The sequence below is a fragment of the Mobula birostris genome, chromosome 12 (genome assembly GCF_030028105.1).
Source record: "Mobula birostris isolate sMobBir1 chromosome 12, sMobBir1.hap1, whole genome shotgun sequence".
NCBI classification, from domain to species: Eukaryota; Metazoa; Chordata; class Chondrichthyes; order Myliobatiformes; family Myliobatidae; genus Mobula; species Mobula birostris.
This window is the reverse complement of record NC_092381.1, coordinates 21,790,320-21,813,817: the sequence shown is the minus strand read 5'-3', so window position 1 is coordinate 21,813,817 and position 23,498 is coordinate 21,790,320. Positions and strand designations below refer to the sequence as shown.

Genomic DNA, 23,498 nt, shown 5'->3' with positions numbered 1-23,498 from the left:
CCAACTTTCTTGCAAGATCTTAATTAAAATTTAAAAGAGATTTATAAACTTCATATTTTACTCAGAACTATTACATTAAGATTTAATTACTGTTTACTTTTTAAAATGTAACCTATTACTTATTGTTCATCTATTATGATGGGTTGGTAGAATGGATACAAATTAGCTTAGTCATAGAAGACAGAGGAAAGTTGAGGAGGAGGGTTATTCTGACTGGAAGTGGTGTTTCACCTGGATCTGTGCTCAGACCTCTTTTGTTTGTCATATACACTCAGTAGTCATTTCATTAGGTACCTTCCGTACCTAATAAAGTGGCCGCTGAGTGTAAATTCATAGCTTACTGCTGCTGTAGCCCACCCACCTCAAGGTTTGACATGTTATGCGTCCAGAGCTCTCTTCTGCACACTACTGCGCCAATGCATGGTTATTTTGAATTACTGTTACCTTCCTGTCAGCTTGAACTGGTCTGTTCATTCTCCTCTGACCTCTCTCATTAACAAGGCATTTTCATCCACAGATTTGTCACTCATTAGATGTTTATTGTTTTTCAAACCATTCTGGGCAAACTCTTGAGACTGTTGTGCATGAAAATCCCAGGAGATCAGCAGTTTCTGAAATACCCAAACCACCCTGTCTGGCACCAATAATTATTCCATTGTCAAAGCCACTTAGATCACATTTCTTCTCCTTTCTGGTGTTTGATCTGAACAATAACTGAACCTCTTGACCATGTCTGCATGCTTTTATGCATTGAGTTGCTGCCATATGATTGGCTGATTAGATATCTGCATTAATGAGCAGTTGTACAGGTGTACCTAGTACAGTGGCCACTAAGTGTATATGATTCAGGTATTGTGCAGAAGTAGGCTGGCTGTTTAACCATCTACACAAGATTCATGCTGGATTTTTGTGGACTTGCTGATGAACTGACTGAGTCCTTACACTTTCACTGAATTTGCTGGTATTATGCTCATGATTCAAGCTCTTTAATTGCTATTCCTTTCAGTCAGCTTATGTACGGGCACTCCTGTGCCTAGTATCACTTTATGGACATACAATCAACCTGGGTATATAAGCTATTTCATGTATTTATATTTATTGTCTGTTTATTTTAGTGCATTTTTGAGCTGTATCTGATCCAGAGAAACAATTATTTTGTTCTCTTTAATACTTGTGTATTGGAAATGACATTAAACAATCTTGAATCTTAGCTGGTGTAGTGTATTTAATGAACTTCATTGTTTAGATAGTTTGAATTAGTTACATCAACTTTAATAGTTTAAATATCTTTGAACATCAACGATATTTTAAAACACTTCAATCCCTTGGTGCCTTCGCAAAACCATGCTTGATCTCTCCAGTACCCTGAGACACAGCTGGATTCTACCTAGGCACATGTAGCATGTCAGTTTGGATATGGATGTCTGAAGGTAGTGTGCTGAATCTAGCACAGTTCAGTTCATTACTCAAATTCAAGTCTAACTATGTTAAGAGTAATGTCATTTGAAAATTATTTTATTTCCCAGCAGCAAAGGCAGGTAATGCAGTTAAAAAGCCATATGGGATTATTGGCCTTCGTTGGGCAGAGTTGAATACAAGAGCAGGGAGACAATGCCCCAATTTTGGTCAAACCTCAGCTGCTTTTACAACATGCAGTTCTGGTCATGACACTATAGGAAGGATGTGACAATGCTGGAGAAGGGAAGAGAGATGCACAAGGACGTTGCCTGAGATGGAGCAGTTCTGTTATGAGGAGACACTGTAGAAGCGAGATCTGTTTTCCCTAGAACAGAGGACGTTAAATGGGAGCATGACTAAGGTATATAAAATTGAGAGGCAAAGATAGAGAAGGCAGCAGGGAACCCCATATCAAAGGTAGATGAAAGAAAAGGATGTGGATTTGGGGTAAAGGGTAAGAGGTAAAAGATTTAAAAGGGGACGTGAAAGAGGATCTTTTTCTACCCAGAGCAACATGTGGAATACACTGCCTGAGAGCAGTGGAAGCAGAGTCACTGATGGAATTTAACAAATATCTAGATAAGTATTTGAAATACCTAGGTAGAGAAGGATAATGGGCTAGGTACTGGAACATGGGTTAGTACAGTTGGGTATACACTGGTTGGCGTGGACACAAGTGGCCTGTTTCCATGCTATATAACCACATTTTATTTCTATATATTAACCATATTTAACAAATTTATCAAAATGCATACTTTATATTTGTCAGTGACATCACATACAAGAAGTTAAGGCCAAAATAGTGAGGCTTGGACTTAACTGAAGCAGGCAGTGCAGTTATATTTTGGAATTTTAGAATGATATATTCCACTCAGATAGTTTCATTGTGCAGATTCCTAGGTCTTTATTTACAATAAGAGCTGTCTATCATAACCTCCAATTGTGAAAGTATATCTTCTGTGAATGGTGGTCAAACAGCCTGGAAATGAGCTTGTGATTAGTTTAGAATTAGGTTGCATTTGTTCCTTTATTAAAAAGATGACCTCAAAAATAAGTTCATAACTTAAATCTAAGGCCATGCAATCTAAAAGAATGAACAAGAATATGTTTGTATCTGGTTGTGAAACACCAAATGAGCAAACAACTAAATTTTTTTTCCTAGCAACACACACAAGATGCTGGAGGAACTCAGCAGACCAGGCAGCATCTATGAAAAAGAGTGAACAGTTGATGTTTCAGGCTGAGACCCTTTAGCAGGACTCAGGTCTCAGCATGAAACGTTGACTGTTTACTCTTCTCCATAGATGTTTCCTGGCCTGCTGAGTTCCTTCAGCATTTTGTGTGTGTTACTTAGGTTTCCAGCATCAGCAGATTTTCTCTTGTTTATAAATTTTCTTCCTCTTCATTTCATTTGTACAATGATAGCTGTCAGTCATTTTTGTGAGCACAGAATATGAAATCATTTTCAAAACGGCACAATGACAGGTGAGAATCTACAGCAGTAAGTGATAGCTCTATCAAGATTCAGCAATGAAAAAATGCTCACCTGTACAAACTGCAAAGATAATATTCATAAAATTTATTATAGTTGTAATACTTTCTCAAGCAATAATCAAATTAACAATATTTAGCTACATAAACATGTGCAGTTTCTCTCATCAGCTGGATGAAGTTAAGCCACTGAAGCCATCAAACAGGTAGATAAGTGAGTGTTCTACAGTATTTTATTTATATACTAAACAAGATATTAAGTCTGACTAGAACATTTAGCAAATACTGTACAGAACTAGACTGTTATTAAAAGTGGCTTGATAATATAGACACATCTTTCCTGCTGAAAATATGCCTGCAACTGATCAACTTTATTACTGTTTTAGCTTTTTATTGTCACTTAATTTCATGGGTGGTCTATGGAAGCCCTGCAACCTGTCACAATTATAGTTAATGCTCCGTCTACTCTTATATCTGAGTGTCTCTATAATATGCACCTTACCTGCATTATGGCCTGATATGGGAACACCAATGCCTATGAGCAGAATATCCTACAAAAGGTAGTTTATTCGACTCAGTATATCATGGGTAAAATCCTCCCAACCATTGAGCAAATCTATATGAAATGTTGTATAGAAAAGCAGCATCCATCATCAAAGATCCTCACCACCCAGGCCATGCTCCTTTCTCACTGCTACCATCAGGTACAGCAGGGGTCCCCAACCTTTTTTGCATCGCGGACCGGTTTAATATTGACAATATTCTTGCAGACCGGCCGACCGGGGTGGGGGGGGGGGGTGGAGGGGGGTGTTCAAATAGTGTTAAACTCACCTCAACATGTCTTTTACAGTTAGGGTTGCCAACTTTCTCACTCCCAAATAAGGGACAAAAGTACCAGTTAAATCCCGGGACACTTTACCCCAGGAGAGACTACCATGACCATGAAGCCTTGCGCGGGCACCTGTGTGCGCATGCGTGACATGCCCATGTGATGTGCGCATGTGCTGATTTTTTTCTTCTCCACAAATCGGTTTTGCCTTCATCTTCCCGACTATACTGTACATACATGATTTCTACTTTATATAGGCTGTGTATTTATCATATCATTCCTGCTTTTACTATATGTTAGTGTTATTTATTTTTGGTTTTGTGTTATTTGGTATGATTTGGTAGGTTATTTTTTGGGTCTGGGAACGCTCAAAAGTTTTTCCCATATAAATTAATGCTAACTGCTTCTTCGCTTCACGCCATTTTGGCACGAAAGGTTTCATAGGAATGCTCTACCTTAGTGGGGGAAATACGGGACAAGGAGAACTGGCCCATCCTTTGCTTCCGGTCCCGACACCATGACCTTTTCAATCTGGCCTGGCGATTAAATCGTCCAAGCATCAGGTCATTCCTCGCTCTCAGACTCAGGCCCTGTCACTTTGATATGCTCAGGGACTTGGACCCCACTGCCACGATTTGGCCTGGTGCTTAGAATGGATCAAACCTTGGGTTTTCCTCACTCTTGGGGACGGACCAAAGCTCTATCTTGACCAAAAAGTGTTACTAATAAAGTACTTAGTTGCTTCCTTTGCCACCAATAAGTAGCCACTGGGCTTCAGCAATGCCACGTTATTATATTTCACACAATTTCAGTAAATAACTCAATAAAAGATTCTGCAGCAAGATAAAGTCTGTGTCACAATCAGTGCATCAGCCCTGCATATAAATATTCAGCCATTTAACTCCTGTCATCAGACTTGGATTTTATTTTGATTTAATATCATTTACTAAATCAAATACACCTGCCCCAGTAAAAAGTACCTACTACAGTCTGGGCCATTAAACACTGGTAATACCTCATTAAGTGTAATTTATTTGCTCGATTATAAATTCACCGACATGACATGCATTGCCAGCTCGTTCCACACTCTCATGACCCTCTGAGTGGAGAAGTTTCCCCTCATGTTCCCCTTAAACCATTTCCTCTTAACCCATGATCTCTAGTTGTAGTGCCACCCAACCTCAGTGGAAAAAGCCTACTTGCATTTACCCTGTCTATACCCCTCAGAATTTTGTATACCTCTATCAAATCTCCCCTCAATCTTCTATATTCCAAGGAATAAAGTTCTAACCTATTCAATCTTTCTTTATAACTCAGGTCCTCCAGTCATAGCAACATCCTTGTAAATCTTCTCCATACTCTTTCAACCTTACTGACATTTTCCTGTAGGTAGGTGACCAAAACTGCACACAATACTCCAAATTAGGCCTCACCAACATCTTATTTAACTTCATCCTCCTCTACTTAGCACTTTAATTTATGAAGACCAATGTTCCAAAAGCATTCTTTACACTCTATCTACCTGTGACATCACTTTCAAGGAATTATGGATCTGTATTCCAAGATCCCCCTGTTTTATTACACTCCTCAGTACCCTGCCACTCACCGTGCAAGTCCTACTCTGGTTTGTCCTCCCGAAGTGGAACACCTCATAGTTGTCTGCATTAAATGCCATCTGCCATTTTTCAGCCCATTTTTTTCAGCTGGTCCAGATCCCACTGCAAGCCTCAGTAGTCTTACTCACTGCCCACTACACTCCCAACTTTGGTGTCATCTGCAAATTTGCTGATCCAGTTAACCACATTATCATCCAGAACACTGGTACAGATGACAAACAACAATGGACCCAGCTTCGATCCCTTTGGCGCTCCACTAGTCACAGGCCTCCAGTCAGAGAGGCAACCATCTACTACCACTCTCTGGCTTCTCCCACAAAGCCTTATCCTGAATGCCAAGTGACTGAACCTTCTTGACCAACCTCCCATGCAGGACCTTGTGAAAGGCCTTGCAAAAGTCCTTGCAAACAATATTCATTGCCTTGTCTTCATCAACTTCCCAGGTAACTTCCTTGAAAAACTTGGTTAGACACCACCTACCATGCACAAAGTCATGCTGACTGTCTCTAATCATTCCTGTCTGTCCAAATACTCACATATCAGATTCCTTAGAATACCTTCCAATAACTTTCCCACAACTGATGTTAGGTTCACCAGCCTATAATTTCCTGTTTCATTTTCAGAGCATTTTTTAATCAGCAAAAAAAATTAGCTATCCTCTAATCCTCTGATTCCTTATCTGTTGTTAAAGATGATTTAATTATCTCTGCTAGGGCCCCTGCAATTTCTGCACTTGCCTCCCACAGGGTCCAAGGAAACACCTTGTCAAGCCCTGAGGATCTATCCACGCTAATTTCCTCAAGACAGATAACACCTACTCCTCTGTAATCTGTATAGGGTCTATGAAGTTGATGCTGCTTTGCTTTACTTCTATGGAGCCTGTGTCTGTCTCTTGAGTAAATACTTACACAAAAAAAAATCATTTAAGCTCTCCCCCACCTATCTTGGCTCCACTCATGGATTACTATTTTGATCTTCCAGAGTATCAATGCTCTTAACATATCTGTAGAATTCTTCAGGATTCTCCTTCACCTTATCTGCTAGGGCAACCTCATGCCTTCATTTCGTTCACCTGATTTCTTTCTTAAGTGTTCTCTTTCATGTCTTATACTCCATAAGCAACTCATTTGTTCCTGCCTGCCTATACCTGCTATGTACCTCCTTATTTTCTTAACCAGAGCCTCAATATCTCTTGAAAACCAAAGTTCCCTGTATCTGTTATCTTTACCTTTTATTTGGACAGGCATATACAAGCTTTGTCCTTGCAAGACTTCACTTTTCAAGACCTCCCACTTACCATCTACACCATTGCCAGAAAATAGCCTGTCCCAATTCACACTTACCAGATCTTTTCTGATACCATCAAAATTGGCTGTTCTTCAACTTAAAACATCAACCCCCGGACCAGACCTATCTTTTTCTCATATTTACTTTGAAACTCATGGCAATATGATCACTAGATGTAAAGTATTCCCCTACACAAACTTCTGTCACCTGCCTGTCGCGTTCCCTAATAGCAAATCAGTATTGTACACTCTCTTGTTGGGAATTCCACTTATTAAGGAAACTCTCCTGAATACATTTGACAAACTCTATATATCCAATGGTTCGGGCTCATTGGCCATATGTAGCAATGACTTTCACAAATTCACCACTCCTTGGCTAAATAAATTCCTCCTCATCTCTGTTCTAAATGGGATTCTTCCACAATTGTAAACATCCTTTCCAGGTCTACTCTATTTAGGCCGTTCAGTATTTGGAGAGTTTCAATGAGATCCTCCCTCATTCTTCTAAACTCCTGTGAGTACAGGCCCAGAACATTAAACGTTCCTCATATGTTAAACTTTCCATTACTAGGATCATTGTTGTAAAGGTCCTCTGGAACTTCTCCAATGCCAGTATATCCTTTCTTAGATAAGGGGCCCAAAACTGCTTACATTAAACCAGGGGCAGTCTGACCAATACCCTGTAAGCCTCAGCATTGGATTTTTGCTCTTGTATTTTAGAACCACGTAAGCAATAGAAACAATTCCTAAATCCAATAAGAGGTTTCCTAAACTGCATCCCTCCTGTAGGTGATAACAGCTGGGATGTTATGTGGACTAGCCATTGTTCTGTTTTAGGAGTGTTGATATCAAGAATTGTATCCTTAGCCATTTTAATCTTTGCATTGTCAACATGAAAACTGCAACACATTGCTCAGAGCTGAGCATTAATAATAGGTTGTAAAATGTTACAAATTTATCCCTTCAGTTTCTCCCCCCCCCCCCCCGGAGGATTCATTCAAGATTTATCTTTTGAATCCTTCAATGGGCCAAAACAACCTTTCGCAGCTCACCATAGTTAATTAGTTACAGGCAGTCCCCGGGTGACGAACGTCCGACTTACGGACAACTCGTACTTATGAACGGACTGCCATAAAGCCTATTATATTAAAAATCTGAGTTAAGTACAATGGTTCATAATAACGAACGCACACACTACTTTGTGACTGTCATGAAAACATTGCGCGGCTTCAGCGGTTCATTGGCTCAAGGAAGGAGAACGCTGTCTGCCATTTTAAGTCGGATCACGTTGCCATTAACACTGTGTTGAGTGTATAACTTTGTATTTGGCTTGAATTTTTCTCTTATTTACCCTTGTAACCATGCCTCCAAAGCGAAAATCCAATGCAAGTGCTGGTGATGCATCAAAGAAAAGGAAAGCGATCACGATTGAAAATGAAGTGGAAATAATAAAGCGATCGGAAAGAGATGAAACGCCATCGGTCATTGGAAAAGCGTTAGGCTACAGTCAGTCAACGATGGGAACAATTTTAAAAGATAAAGTGATGATAGCATTTGAGGAAGAAGACTGGGACCCAAAAACTCCAGAACCAAAAAAGTTTTTGACAAAAGAGTTAACTGAAGCCTTTTGTCTCATTGAAGCAGGGATGGCAAAGTTAGAGGAGCAAGATCCTAATGCAGAGAGGTTCACCAATGTTTACCATACAGTTAACAAGGGCCTCAGCTGCTACAAGGCCATTTATGATGAGAAAAAGAAAAGTTCTGCATAGAAAGGTAAAATATATACTATACATTTGACTAACTGACTCTAAATAAGAACCGTATGTACCTGTTCCAACTTACCTACAAATTTGAATTAAAGACAGACTTAGGAATGGATCTCGTTCGTAACCCGGGGACTGCCTGTACTTCTTTTGTGATCTATCCTATTTGTTAACCTTTCAACCATCTAACAGGAGCTTTCATTGCTTTTACTAATCCACAACATTTATCCCTGCTCTCTTGGGAGTTATGTTCCTTTAGGGATAGAAGTATTTTTTTATTTCTCAAATATATTTTTACAAGGCAAGTTAATCTCTGCAGGCAACAGAAAGGTCAGGAGATGGAGGAAGCTGAACCTGGTATCTCAGATGAATTATGTGGATGCTGGCTCATGCAAACAGCTGTCAATGGAAACTCAATGTATAGTTCTGGAGGGTGGAATACAGCAGAAACATATCAAATTGCAGAGGTGTCAGGGGAGTTAAAATTATTTCTCTTATCAGTTACCTTGGAATTAGATCTTGAAAAATGTTGCTGGAGTTTAGAAAAGAATAAGTACTTGATTGAAACATGCAAGACCCCGATAGGTTTTGACAGGGTGAATATATGGTGCATGTGGGAGAACCTAGAAGCAGGGATATCTGTTTAAAAGATCAGGGTCTGTCTGCCCATTTAACAGAGGCAAAATTATTTTTATTTCTCCTCAGTGGTGCTAAGTTCTTGCAACCCTTCCTCAAAGTGGAAATCTGGTCTTTGAATAGTTTTAAAGCACAAGTAGATGAATACCTGATTTTAAAAAAAAGCGGTAAAAATTACCACAGGTAAACGGAAATGCATAGTTAAGGTTATAATCAAATAATAAACCAAGATTATTCCACAGGCTTACAAGGGCCAAGCTATGAAAACATGCTTATGAATAAAGTTGTGTAAATGCACAAACTATAATGAATAAGGTTGGTGAAACACCAACACAAATAGCTAGCAATGTGAGAAAACATTGTGACTACGACTGAAACAATGCTCAACCAAAAGACCAAGACTGAGTACATAAACACAAGAGATCCTGCAGATGCTGGAAATCCAGAGTAAACACGCACAAAGTGCTGGAGGAGCAGCCCCTCCTCCTCCTCCCCTTTAATCACATGGTCCATTCACCTCTCCTATCAGATTCCTTCTTTTTCAGCCCTTTTCCAACTATCGCCTCACAGCTTCTCATTTTATCTCCCCCCCTTCCCCAATCACATATCTTTCCCCTCACCTGGCTTCACCTATCACCTTCCAACCTGTACTCCTCCACCTCCCGCCTTATTCTGACTTCTTCCCCCTCCCTTTCCAGTCCGATGACGAGTCCCATCCTGAAATGTAAACTCTTTATTTCTTTCTATAGATGTTGCCTGACATGCTGAGTTCCTCCAGCACTTTGTGTGTGTTTACTAAGATTGCATACTTAACATTCCTGGAAACAAGGTGTTTGAAAACATAGGGAAGAAAAAAAAATGGGTGGCAGCAGTGATTAAGGAATATATCAGTTAATTCTGGAAAAAGGAGGGCAAGGCCAGAATTCATTAACACAGAGGAACCACATCACAAACATTCTACACCATCGGGAAAGCCCACCAACCCCTCTATTTTTCTGAGGAGGCTGAAGAGAGCTCAGCAATGCACACCATACTCACGTCATTTTACAAATATGCAGTAGAGAGCATCTAACAAGCTGCATCACTGCATGGTATGGAAACTACACAGTGGCAGACAGGAAGGCTCTACAACAGCTGGTCAAAATTTGCAATACTTCACCAGTATTTGCCTACCTGCTATCAAGGACATAAATACAAAAAGGTGCTGGAAATGGGCCCTAATGATCCTATCCACCCTGCTTGTCCCACTTCCAACAGGAAGCAACAGAGCACCCACACCAGGACCACCAGACTCAACAACAGTTTGTTTGCCAAAGCAGAAAGACTGATCAATACCTTCACCCACTAACCCACCTCTGCACACCCCCCCTCCACCAATACCTTATCATTTCCTGTTAATTACCATATGTACAGACACTCCTGCGCCTAGATTCCCTTTATGGACATACAATCAATCTATGCATATAAGCTATATATTTATATTTATTGTGTTTTTTGATTATTATTGCGTTCTTTATCTTGTTTTTTTTTATGCTGCATCGGATCAGGGATATATTTTGTTCTCCTTTACATTTGTGTGAAGGAAATGACATTAACAATCTTGAATCTATAGTTCACCAAATAGCGAGAGCTGCATATATGCAGGAACATTATAGAGACACTCAGCAAATGCAGTGTATTGATCCTGGGATGTCAGCTGCCAGAAGAAAGATAGGGATAATTTTAGAAGGCAAAGAAGTTGTGGATTTCTTGATATGTGTTCAGTACTTCTTCCATCAGTATGCTTTCAGCTCAACAAGGAAGTAGGCATTGCAGATCCAATTTTGTGGGAAAAGATGGGTGAAGTGAGGCAATTCTAATGGCACAGTGATCATAAGGTTTAGACTAGAAATGCAGAAATGCAAGAAGCAATCCTAAATGGCAGAGAGTTAATTTCAATAGAATGGGGGGGGGGGGGGCGGGTGATGTCTGGCCAGAAGCGTAGCTGAACATTTTTAGATCAATGAGGAGGTCTGGCTCTCTGTGCATTCAGCACCATTGTGATACACATTTATGTTTCCATGCTTATGTTGCTTTTGCAGAGCCATCAAGTGGTGAACATGATGGAATGCAGGAACATCAAACTAATCAAAAAAACTGCAGATAATGTAACCTAAAAACCGCTTAAGAATTTAGAGAGTCAAGTATCAACTGTGGAGGCAAAAGAAATGACATACACTTCAGATTGAGACGCTGCATCAGTGCTGAGAACTTACAGGAAAAAGAGTCTGTATATCGAAGTGGTGGGGGGCGGTGATGACACAGAATCTGGTTGGTGATAGGTAGAAGCAAATCAGATGAGGTGGGAGTGCAGGTGGATAGGGAAGATAGACAGATGGAGCCACGAAGGGGAAGAGACAGTAAAGGTGAACCAAGGGAGAAGAAACTCAGATAGATAGATAGATATGTGGTGATGGACAGACATAACCAAGTGATGGAATCAGAGTCAGAGGCAGAATCAGATTTATTACCAGTATCTCATATAATGTCAATTTTTTTTTTGTTTTACAGCAGCAGGAAAGTGCAAAGATACAAAAAAATTCTAAATTACAACATAAATAAATACTTCAAAAATAAAAGAATAATGAGTATTCATGGATTAATGGACTATTCAGAAATCTATTAACACAGACGAAGAAGCTGTTCCAGAACTCTTGAATATGGGTTTTCAGGATCCTGTATCACCTCTGAAGGTCATAACAGGAAGAGGGCATGTCTTATACGGTAACAAGGGCAGGTTGGGGGGGGGGGTGAGAAAACTGTAGAAAATGTGAATGGAGAGATTGCCTGGGTGGACGAGTGAAAGTGGGATAGACACACAGGAAGAGTGGGTTACCTGGAATCTGAAATTTCAATGTTCATACCATTGAGGTGTAAGCTACACTAAAGGAATATGATATGCTATTCTTCTAGTTTGGATTTGGCTCCACCACGGCAATGGAGAAGGATGAGGAGATAGGTCAGTGTATCCCTGCACCTACTCCCTCACCATATTCCAGTGACATAAACTGCACTTCCAGGTGAGGCAGAAATTCGCATGTGCCTCCTCCACCCTATCTATTATATTCTGCAACCTTTTTGCAGAACACTTGTGCTCTATCTACAACAGCTATCTTGATCTACAGGTTAAATTAACAAGAGTCCTGATGTACTTTGGAGGAATGGTTACAAATAACAGGACATAAATTAGAAACTTAAAGAGGGGGTATTTGGGGTGGGAGATATTGCAAGGCAAATATTTCAGAAGGTGATACAAGTGAATACAAACTTACACACCTGAATCCCAGGCTACCAGTGCTGAGGCAACATTGTCTCTACCTCTCCACTCAAACTGGATTCAAATATTTTCTCCACATAAAACATTAGTTTTAAGCTTTTAATAGCTGTAATAATTTAGATTCTTACCAACAGATTTGTGGACTCAAATCTCTTCACAATCAAGTTCCTTCACTCCTTTAACATTATATACTTAGCTCATGTTATAGAGCCGTTAATCTAATGAAGATCAGATTCAGTTTTGCTCTCGTTCGAAGCTTCCACCTGTCATTACTGCAGAGCCACTCCATCAGCAATATGAGATATTTCCCTTGGATTCTGTCAAATCTTTGAGAGAAAAGGGCTGTTTCAGATTCACCCCTATGCCTGTAGTGAGTGTATACAACTTAGATATTTCAGACTATATATAGAATAAGTTACCTTAAGTAATTTTGGCAGTTGCCAAATTTATGGCATGTGCCATTAGCTTTAAAAGCTGGGTAAATATGAGAGATAATTTGCTATACAACAAGAAAACTGTTTGTTTTTAGGAATAATTGCTTGGGTACATGCATTTCACATTTTTAAAGAAAAGCCTTCAGACTAGAATCAATTTTTTTGGGTGTTTTCCATCTACTTTAATTACATAGCCTTCATCTTATATCTTACACAGAAATTAATGTTAAGCAAATAAACAAGCGCAACTGAAACCATCCTGGAATCTATTCTGGAGCTGTGCATGTCAGTTGAATATTGCCTCTTGTGTATATCTTTGAATAGCAGAGTTAACTGAAATGACTGATGGCTTTTGTCCTGTGATCCACATCATTTGAAGTATGTTCCAATGTATATCCCAAAGCTAGCACTTTACTCCCAGTACAGTACAACCACGCTCATGCTTTTAGGTGAAAATGTTGGAGGATTAAATCTAAGCTCTGTTGACAAAATTGACCACAACTCAGTGCCAGTTCAGATAAAAAATTAGCCAAGACATTTTTCGTGCAAAAGCTCTGAAAGCTTTCCATTAGCTTTCACCCAGGGTATATAATACACATCCAGCAGGAATCCTAGCAATGTGAAAAAATAATGCATACATTTATACTAGCAAATATTGAAAGATGCATTTATCTGCATCATTTAATTTTGCAAATTGCTCTCTCAGGTTAAACACAACTGTAAATTTGGAAGGGATATTGAAATCCATACAATTGACAACGCTAACTTGTGAATTACAAATTACAAATGTAATTTGATCAGTTTTAATTGGATAGTGCAAGTTCAGAACTAGCTGTTTGCAAGCACATGAAAATCAGTAAAAACCACAAAGTACTAAGAACAGTATCCATTACCCTCTTGAATGTTTTTGAATCTGTAAATGTTATTCTGTAACTGGTCATGGCTGAAATCACAGCAGTGAACAAAACAAAAACTAGCATGACATTTTCGGTTTGCGGGTGCTTTATGAAATCTATTCAAGTGTGCAAAAACATTAAACAGTCTAAATTTATAGAAAGTAAATTGCTGCTGTTCTGTTGCATTCTATGGCTACCACTGAATGCAGTGAATTTTGTGCCAGAAACGTTAAAAAATTCATAAGATCTGTTTCACAAATTAGCCGTTCACCCATACAAGTTAGGAATAAAAATGACAAAAGATTTGTTCTTACAGTCGATTAAAAATTCATATCAAAGCATTCCAGTAAAGTTACTTTCTGTGTTCTGATTTAATGACTCATTTGAGCAGTAGCTGGCTTTATAACACAGATGCAAGGCTTACTGAAGCCTTCACTAACACTTGCTTGAATTTACTTCCCTGGGACAGGAAAGCTGAAATAATGTGTCAGACTGAAGTAATATCAAGGATAGGAAATGCAATGCTGAGGATGCTGTGAAGATAGCCTGCAGCATATTTTGAGCTGCAAATGTCTACTGGGAACATCTCCACCCAAGAAGTTCCTCTGACCTGGCAGGCCAAAGAGAAGCATGGTACAGCCTGGAGTGTGATCTTTACAATTCCGTAATTCAAGTTGAAAATATTCCAACTGTTCGAAAGCTTCAAAACTGATAAAACTTATTATTCTGGCACAGCATTAAACCACCAGTGATTTATTTAAAATGCAGGATTCATGTCAAAGGCTACATGTAGTACTTGGCCCATACACAGAATTTTGGTTGCAATTAGAAAGTAAATGATTTTGTTCTATAACTAAAGTGTTAACAGTGATCAAAGACAGCAATTATTTCTACCAATATAAAGACATTAGCAAAATATCACGAGAATGCCGGATAATGCTGTCCACGCTCTTTCAACATTAAAATGTGGATAAGAATGGAACTGCACATAAGTGCCAAGTGCTCAAGGATCTCGAATCAACTGGGTGTATGATTTAAGGGTTACAAGTTAATTATTGCTATCATAAGAAATACTTATTATTATAATAAAGATATTTGCATAGGTCCATCATTAAGGATCCCCACCACCCAGAACATATTTTGTTATCATCAGGAAGGAGGTACAGAAGCCTGAAGGCACACACCCAATGATTCAGGAAGAGCTTCTTCCCCTCTGCCACCTGATTTCTAAATGGACATTGAATCCATGAACACTACCTCACTACTTCTGTAACTTTGCACTACCTATTTTAACTTAACTATTTATTAGACATATATATATTTAATGTAACTCGTTTTTTCTCTATATTTATCATGTACTTCATTGTACTGCTGCCGCCAGGATAATAGATTTCATGACATATGTCAGTAATATTAAATCGGATTCTGATTTTGTTCTCCCTTATAAATTGTATTATCTATAACCTGACCATACCTCACTGTTCCTCATAATTTCACACTCAAAATGCTGGAGGAACTCAACAGGCCAGGCAGCAGCTATGGAGAGGAATAAACGATTAACATTTTGGACCAAGGCCCTTTATTAGGATTTAGCCAGAAGGATCTTGGTCCAAAATGTTGATTCTACAGATGCTGCCTGACTTGCAGAGCTCCTTCAGACTTTGGTGTTTGGAAATCAGCATTTACAGAATCTCTAGTGTTCCTCATAGCTTATATTCTTTTCATTTGGGGCTTTATGAATCTCTCTGCAGCACCTCAAATTCTCAACTATTTTTGTTATTCTCCAACCAAAGCACTACACTTTACGTTAAACTGGTGAAATCACACAATATCAGTAAAATGCACAAACTGGACTAATTTTGCCAGAGTGCATTTTCTCCCAGTTCTCACCATTACTTAAAACTTTATATTGTAACTTCAGCATTAAATTGCCAAAATTAAAAGACACTGTGTTTAGGCCGTGGACTGATTTAAATTGGTATCTAAATTAATAAATAATTAATATGCAAATCCAGCAAATAACAGGCAAAGAGAAAGATAGCATTTATATGAGAAAATGAAACACGGATAAAGCGACCAGCAAGTTTTAGACATGTATGAATACCACTGCATTCTTAACCACTGCTACTATCACTGCTGCTGTTGACACATGACTGTGTCGCAGGATTCACTCAAACCATGTCATCAGGTTTATGGAACACAAAAGTGGTTAGCCTCATCAAGGATGATGATAAGATGGAGTACAGATCTATCTATCTATCTATAAGATGGAGTACAGAGAGGAAGTGGCGCAGCTGGTGAATTGGGTGAAAAGAACAACCTAAGCCTAAGCGTGGAGAAGACTATTGTGGACTTGAAGAAGGCGCAGACGAACCATCCCCCTATGCGAGCACATGGCTCTGCCTTAGAGAGCATTAAGTACACTAAGATCCTGGAAGTTCACATCACGGACGACCTCACTTGGTGCCTTAATATCACTTCCTTGAACAAGAAGGGACAGCAGGTCCTCCATTTCCTACGAAGATTGAGGCAAGCAAGGCGTCCCCTACCCGAATCAGTATAAATGCATCTTATCTGCATTTTACAAAAGCACCATTGAGAGCACCCTGACAAGTTGCATCTCCATCTGGTACGGGAGCAGTCGAGCATCGGACTGCAATTACTACAAAGGACTGTGAGAACAGCTGAGAGGATCATAGGGGTCTCCCTACCATCCATCAGGGACATTTATCAGGAGCGCTGCATATGCAGGGCCCTTGGTATTATTAAGGATTCCACCCGTCCATCCAGCATCCTCTTTGACTTTCTACCATCAGGCAGGAGACTACAATGCATAAAAACAAGAATGGTCAGGATGAGAGATAGTTTCTTCCTTCAGGCCATTAGACTTCTGAACTCCCTGCTGGATCATATTCAAAGTGTCACTGGTTAATCCATACCTTACAATGTGTGGGCACGTGGCCAAGTGGTTAAGGCATTGGACTAGCGACCTGAAGGTCGTGAGTTCGAGCCCCAGCCGAGGGAACATGTTGTGTCCTTGAGCAAGGCACTTAATCACACATTGCTCTGCGACGACACTGGTGCCAAGCTTGTGCGCAGCTCTCCGGTGAAAAATGATATCGTATCTGTTAAATAGGGACCATGGACAATTCTGACTTGATGGAGAATGGACGTGAAAGCACAGAGGGACATCTGGAGAAATTTCTGAAACGCCCGTTCGCTGCTGTCGTTACTGTGTGGTCGGGAAGCTTTCGGAGGGTAGGCCTCAAAATCCCCGGCCTTGCCTGCTTTTAGCGACCGAGAAGGAGGTCGAATCGTTCAGACAGAGATGGCGCTCAGTACTCAGTGTCGGAGAGCTGATCAGAGCCCAAAGTTTTCGGATGACTCAGAGTTGGATTGTGGTCGGCAAGGCAGGGAAAGTTTTTCTTCCCTCTCCCGTCTGCGTGAGATGTGGGACATTTGAGAAACTTTGAACTTTACTGTGCTCACGGACTTCTTCATCAAGTTATGGTATTGTTACACTGTTTGTAACTATATGTTATAATTATGTGGTTTTGTCAGTTTTTTCAGTCTTGCTTTGTCCTTTGTTTTGTGATATCACACCGGAGGAAATAATGTATCATTTCTTAATGCATGCATTACTAAATGACAATAAAAGAGGACTACGTGTCTTTATAATCATAAGCTGTATGGGTCCTAATGCCCTTCCCTTGGACAACATTGGTGTCGTGGAGAGGGGAGACTTGCAGCATGGGCAACTGCTGGTCTTCCATACAACCCTGCCCAGGCCTGCGCCCTGGAGAGTGAAGATTTTCCAGGCACAGATCCATGGTCTCGCAAGACTAACGGACGCCTTTAACCTTACAATATTTAATTTATGAACTTTAGTTTGTTACTTATGCGTGATTCATCTGTAGAGTTTATCTTTACGTTTGGAAGTTATCGTGTGTTATATGCACTACTGTGCTTTACATCCTGGTTCATAGAAATGTTTCGTTTCTATATGCATTTAATGGTTATTAACATTATATACATGTATGTAGTTAAATGACAATAAACGACTTTAAACCCAGAATTTATTGGCTATCATGCACATTGATAATAATATGCATAATTGCTGATGGAGTGCTATGCTAACAAGATAATTTTATTTCAATTTTATTCCTCAAATTAATTCCTCAACAAGGATGATTTTATACTCAGTCTCGTATCCACGAGATCACAATTTGGGTGGCACGGTAGTGTAGTGGTTAGCACAATGCTTTACAGTACCAGTGACCCAGGTTCAATTCCCGTCGCTGCCTGTAAGGAGCCTGGACATTCTCCCTGTGACCATGTGGGTTTCCTCCAGGTGCTCCAGTTTTCTTCCGCAGTCCAAAGACATACTGGATGATTGGTTAAATGGTCATTGTAAATTGTCCTGTGGTTAGGCTAGGATTAAATCAGGGGATTGCTGGGCGGACTGGCTCAAAGGTCCAAAAGGGAACAGATTCCATGTTGTATCTCAATAAATAAATAAATACATTTCCTGTGATAGATTGCAAAAGTTAAAATAACTGGAACATTATTCAGTGTGTAGAGGTCAGTATACATATGTAACAGTTAACAAATTCTTGAAATTTATATGACCTTTTTTTAAAAAGGAACATTATAGTTATGGAATAAATGTAGAGTATCAGAATCTGATTAAATAATTAATAATTAAATTATCACAACAACTCTACTAAAATTTTGACAGCAGAGTGGTTTAAAGACAATGCCATGAGAATGATTATAGAATTAAAGAACAATAACGGTTGAGGTCTTCATTGGAAACAACATGCAAAACAATGACCTTGTTACCCAAATGCATTAATTCATGATGAAGCAAAACACTGAAAGGAAATTTTTCCAATCTTCCTTAAATCATACATTAAAATATACATAATGCTTAAATGCTGCACTGGAAGGAATCTCAGTTTGTTCAATTCAAAATTTAAAAAAGATCAAACATTCATTTTAGGAACTTATTCCAGTTTAACTCAGCTTTTCCCTAACTGGATTTGGATATATTTAAATACATACGTTACTTTACTTAATCATAAATAAAACAGTAATATAAATTTTAACATTTTGTAAGCTATTCAACTCACTCTATATTATGCATTTACAGCACAAGGACCCAAAACTGTAGCAACTCTATATTATGCATCTACAGCACAAGGACCCAAAACTGTAGCATAGAGAGAAAAATGATTACAGTGTAGCTTTCCATGATATCTTCAATTCAGAACAAGACAGCGGTGTTTACTAAAATAAACAGGTACTATAAACGTCAGCTGAGGACATGGGTGAACCTGGATGAAAAGATCTTGAATCAACCAACCTGATGATGTGCGATGTAAAACAACATACAAATACGTTATAAGACTAATCCTGTAAAGAAGGCCCACCAGCTGGAATTAATATGAATAAATCCAATGCAACAAGAGTGGACAAAATCTAGAGTTTCAGATTATGAAAAATATGAGTGTTATGAAATTTTATACAGTAAAGTGTGTACTTTGTACATTTTCAGTGTATTATTTCATATGATGAAAGCAAACTCCACTGCAGACTATTTTCATAACTGTAAAGAAATTGATAAATGTAAAGTCTTCATACTTTTAAACTTCTTTATGTAACTACTAATCATTTAGAACGTAGAAAGCCTACAGCACAATACAGGCCCTTTGGCCCAATACAGATATTATTAGGGTTACCCATAGCCCTCTATTTTTCTAAGCTCCATGTACCTATCCAGGAGTCTCTTAAAAGACCCTATGGTACCCGCCTCCACCACCGTTGCCGGCAGCCCATTCCACGCATTCACCATTCTCTGTGTAAAAAACTTACCCCTGATATCTCCTCTGTATCTACTCCCAAGCACCTTAAACGTGCACTCTTGTGGCAGCCATTTTAGCCCTGGGAAAAAGCCTCTGACAATCCACACGATCAATGCCTCTCATCATCTTATACACCTCTATCAGGCCACCTCTCATCCTCCGTTGTTCCAAGGAGAAAAGGCCGAGTTCAATTTATCCAATATAAACTCTTCTCAAGGACATTTTATATTAACTTTTGAACAAAAGTAACATTGTGAAACACTTACACCGAAAGCAGCACAACTGCAATCAAGGTCCACTCTGGAGTTCTGTGAATAATATTTTTGTTGGTCAGTCTGGAAAACACAGAAAATAATCAGCTAAAAGAGCGACTTCTTTAACCTTCCTTTGTTCAATTAATAATAAAAATGATCTTATTTCTTAAAGAGCTCAAGTGCATACATAAAGACATGGTTTTAGTCAGATACCACAGCTCCCAGGCTATATACTTGAGATCCAGTATCTGAGGCATTTCAACTTGCCTCCTCATTCCCACACCAACTTGTCTGTCCTTGGTCTCCTCCCAGCCAGGGTGAGGCCAAATGCAAACTGGAGGAACAGCACCTCATATTCCTCCTGGGCAGGCTACACGCAAACAGCATGAATACAGAGTTCTTTAATTTCAGGTAACCTACACCTGCTCACAGAATCATAGAGTTATATCGCTCTGGAAACAAGCCTTTCAATCCTAACATTTCCATGCCAAACAAGTTATCTAACTGAGCCAGTCTCATTTGCTTGCTGTGGCCCATATTCCCCTAAACCAGGGGTTCCCAACCTTTTTTATGCCATGGACCCCTGCCACTAACCGACGGGTCCATGGACCCAAGGTTGAGAAACCCTGCTTTAAATGTTTCCTATCCACGTACCTGTTCACACTTTAAATTGTCTAACTGTACTTGCTTCTACAGCTTTCTCTGGCAGCTTGCTGAGTGAAAAAGTTGTCCTGCAGGTCCATTTTAAATCTTTTCCCTCTCACTTTAAACCCATGCTCTCCAGTTTTGGACTCTCCTGCCATGGGGAAAAGACTGTGGCTATTCTCTTATCTAGGCTCCTCATGATTTTATAAACCTCTATAAAATCACCCCACAATCTTCTCAGCTTGATGGAAAAGAGTCTTGTCATATCCAGCCTCTCCTTATACTCAAACCCTCCAGTCCCAGTAATATCTTCATAAATCTTTATTTCTTTTCAGTTTAATGCCATCCTTCTGGTTGCAGAGAGATCAGAACTATATGCAGTATTCCAAATGTGGACTTACCAAAGGCTTGTACAGCTGTGATGTGATGTCCCAACTCCAGCGCTCTACAGTATACCCTAACTGATGAAGGCAAGCATGCCAAGTACCTTCTTCACCACTCTCTCTGCCTTGAAGTCACCAATTCAAGGAACTATATCTAGTATCTGCTCACCTAGATCTCTCGACAACACTTCCAAGGGACCCAACCATTTACTGTGCAAGCCTGGCCCTAGTTTGTGTTAACAAAATGCAATTCTTCATATATTTCTGAGATAAGCTCCATCTGCCATTCCTCAGCCCACTGGCCCAGATGACTAAGATCCCTCGTAAATCTCAGATAACCTTCTTATAGTCCATTATACCACAAACTTACTAAATTTGGTACCTACATTAGCATTTTAATCATTAATATAACTGATGAACAAAAGTGGACCCAGCATTGATTCCTCTGATAAACCACTGGTCTTGTTCCTCCAAGCAACCCTCTACCACCACCCTCCTCCTCCTACCTTCAAGCCAATTGGCTAGCTTGCCCTGGATCCTACGTTATCTAACCTTCCAGATTAGCCCACCATTATCTCTCCTGCTGATCCACCCAGAAGGATCCCTACTTTCCAAATATCAATAAAGAAATAAGTCAGAAAATAATACTATACTTCCCTATCATTAGTTTTTGTAAATAATTACAAAAACCTAAAGAGTGGAACAGAATGAGAACAAACATTTATTTCAACTGTTGAAATACATTGGCATTTTATTCTTCAGGATCTAAACATCACTGTGGTAATAATCAATACAGCAAAATATATTTAGTATTCAAATTCAATTAAAGCATAAACATGTGAAGAAGTCTTTTGTACACAAGCTGCATTCCTGTTATAATTCTTTGCTCGGCAAAATGCAATATAGGGGTTGTTTAGGTCATGGAAGACTTGGTTTACAAAAATCCAATTCCCTCAGACTCTGCTCTCTGGTATAGTACTCAAATACATTCAACAAAAAGCAATACAGATATCACCCATAGACAAAAATCAACGCCTTCTCCAAACTCTCATTCAGAAAATATCAAAAGTTACAAACTCCGAGCTACTCCTGAGCAGCACACACTTAAATTTCATTAAACTACCTATAGTTTTCTCACTTTTAGCAGGTATCACTTCACCCAGACTGCATTTAGATGAAACACATCCTCACCAGTGCTTTAGAGGTCTCAACATCACATCCTTGCTTTTATATTCTAGTCCTCTTGAAATGAATGCTAACTTCATCCAGAGAGTGGTGAATCTGTGGAATTTTTTGCCACAGGCAGCTGTGGAGGCCAAATCTTTATGTACAATGTATATTTAAGGCAGATGTTGATAGATTCTTGATTGGTCAGAGCATGAATGGATATGGGGAGAAGGCAGGAGATGGGGCCAAGAGGAAAATTCGATTGGCCATGATTAAATGGTGGAGTAGACTTGTTGGGTCAAATGGCCTAATTCTGCTCCTATATCTTGTAGATATATCAATGTAGATGTGACAAATAAAGCTAATCTTCATAATATGCATCTAGCCCTAGCAATGATTTAACAAATAAATTTCTCTACTTTTGAGATTTTTCTGGACTAATTTTTAAATGAATACTCTAAAATAAATGAGTAGCTTATCAGCTATCAAACAAAATGATTGACATATTCATCTTGACAGCCCATTCAATTGCAACATCCTGGTTAATCTGCCATGAGATACAATGAAAGAGACAGTTTAAATTCACACGGGGTAAGTGTGAAAAATACCAGTGATAGCATCTTTATTCTTATGCTCTACAAGGATAACATTATTGATTGCAAAGTGGGGAAGCAACATTCTTTGATATAAACCAAAGAATGCAGTTATCTGCATCAATTAGAGGAGCCTCTTTTCATACCGATTTGCAGCAACTTCACACCCAGTATATTGCTATCCAGAAGCAGCGAGGAGATGAATGATTTGCTCAAGTACATCCATATAGATCTGTTAGTGCATTAATATCACCAGGCTGTTCAATGACTATGCAGCCAAGCTTTTCCAAACAAAAACCCTTTACTCAGTCACAAGTCCCAGAGCAACCACCTGTCGTAGTGCAATCATCTTATTGTGGCTGTATTAAAAGGAGGGCTAAAAGCATACAATCTACAGGTGTGGCACATTCATGTATGCAGTAGCAGACAAAGGTCAGTCACATTTAAGGCAAACTGTACCTCAGGGCCAGATTCTCAGAAGAACAAAGCTTTCAGTACAGCGACAAGAACAAAATTGCAAGCAATATTGGTCCATTAATGTTAGACTTCAATAATTGTTTACTGAAACAGTATTAAAATTGTCACCTAAAGAAGAGGAAAACATTTCTGCAGGGGAAGTGACGGCCATCAATGTTACAGTCATTAGCCTGAGCTTAATGTGATGACAGTGACATGCAGTATGTAGAAAGCCACCACACATTTCATTACCCATCACTGTAACTATCTAGTTAAGACTGTGCACCAGGAGGTAGATCTTAACTCACTTACTTTCAAAACTTTATTGCTCATTACATTTTAAAAATAGAGGTGTAAAGCACACCTGGATTTCTCACATATTTAAAAAACTGAGGAAACTAACTATATGAC

At 39.3% G+C, this 23,498-nt stretch overlaps 1 protein-coding gene across 5 annotated transcripts in view; it reads right to left on the bottom strand.

The window, feature by feature from the left end:
- Window positions 1-23,498, bottom strand: part of rpap2 (RNA polymerase II associated protein 2) — a 114,615-nt gene that overhangs the window by 33,452 nt on the left and 57,665 nt on the right. For 3 of the 5 annotated variants that reach the window (XM_072273425.1, XM_072273426.1, XM_072273429.1), the window contains one exon: window positions 19,856-19,924. The exons of 1 other annotated variant lie outside the window; for it this stretch is intronic. In XM_072273425.1, the coding sequence (XP_072129526.1) occupies window positions 19,856-19,924 (69 nt within the window). Of the gene's footprint in view, window positions 1-12,555; window positions 12,722-19,855; window positions 19,925-23,498 lie in introns of those variants that run through there. One more of the 5 variants, XM_072273427.1, reaches the window with a different exon arrangement.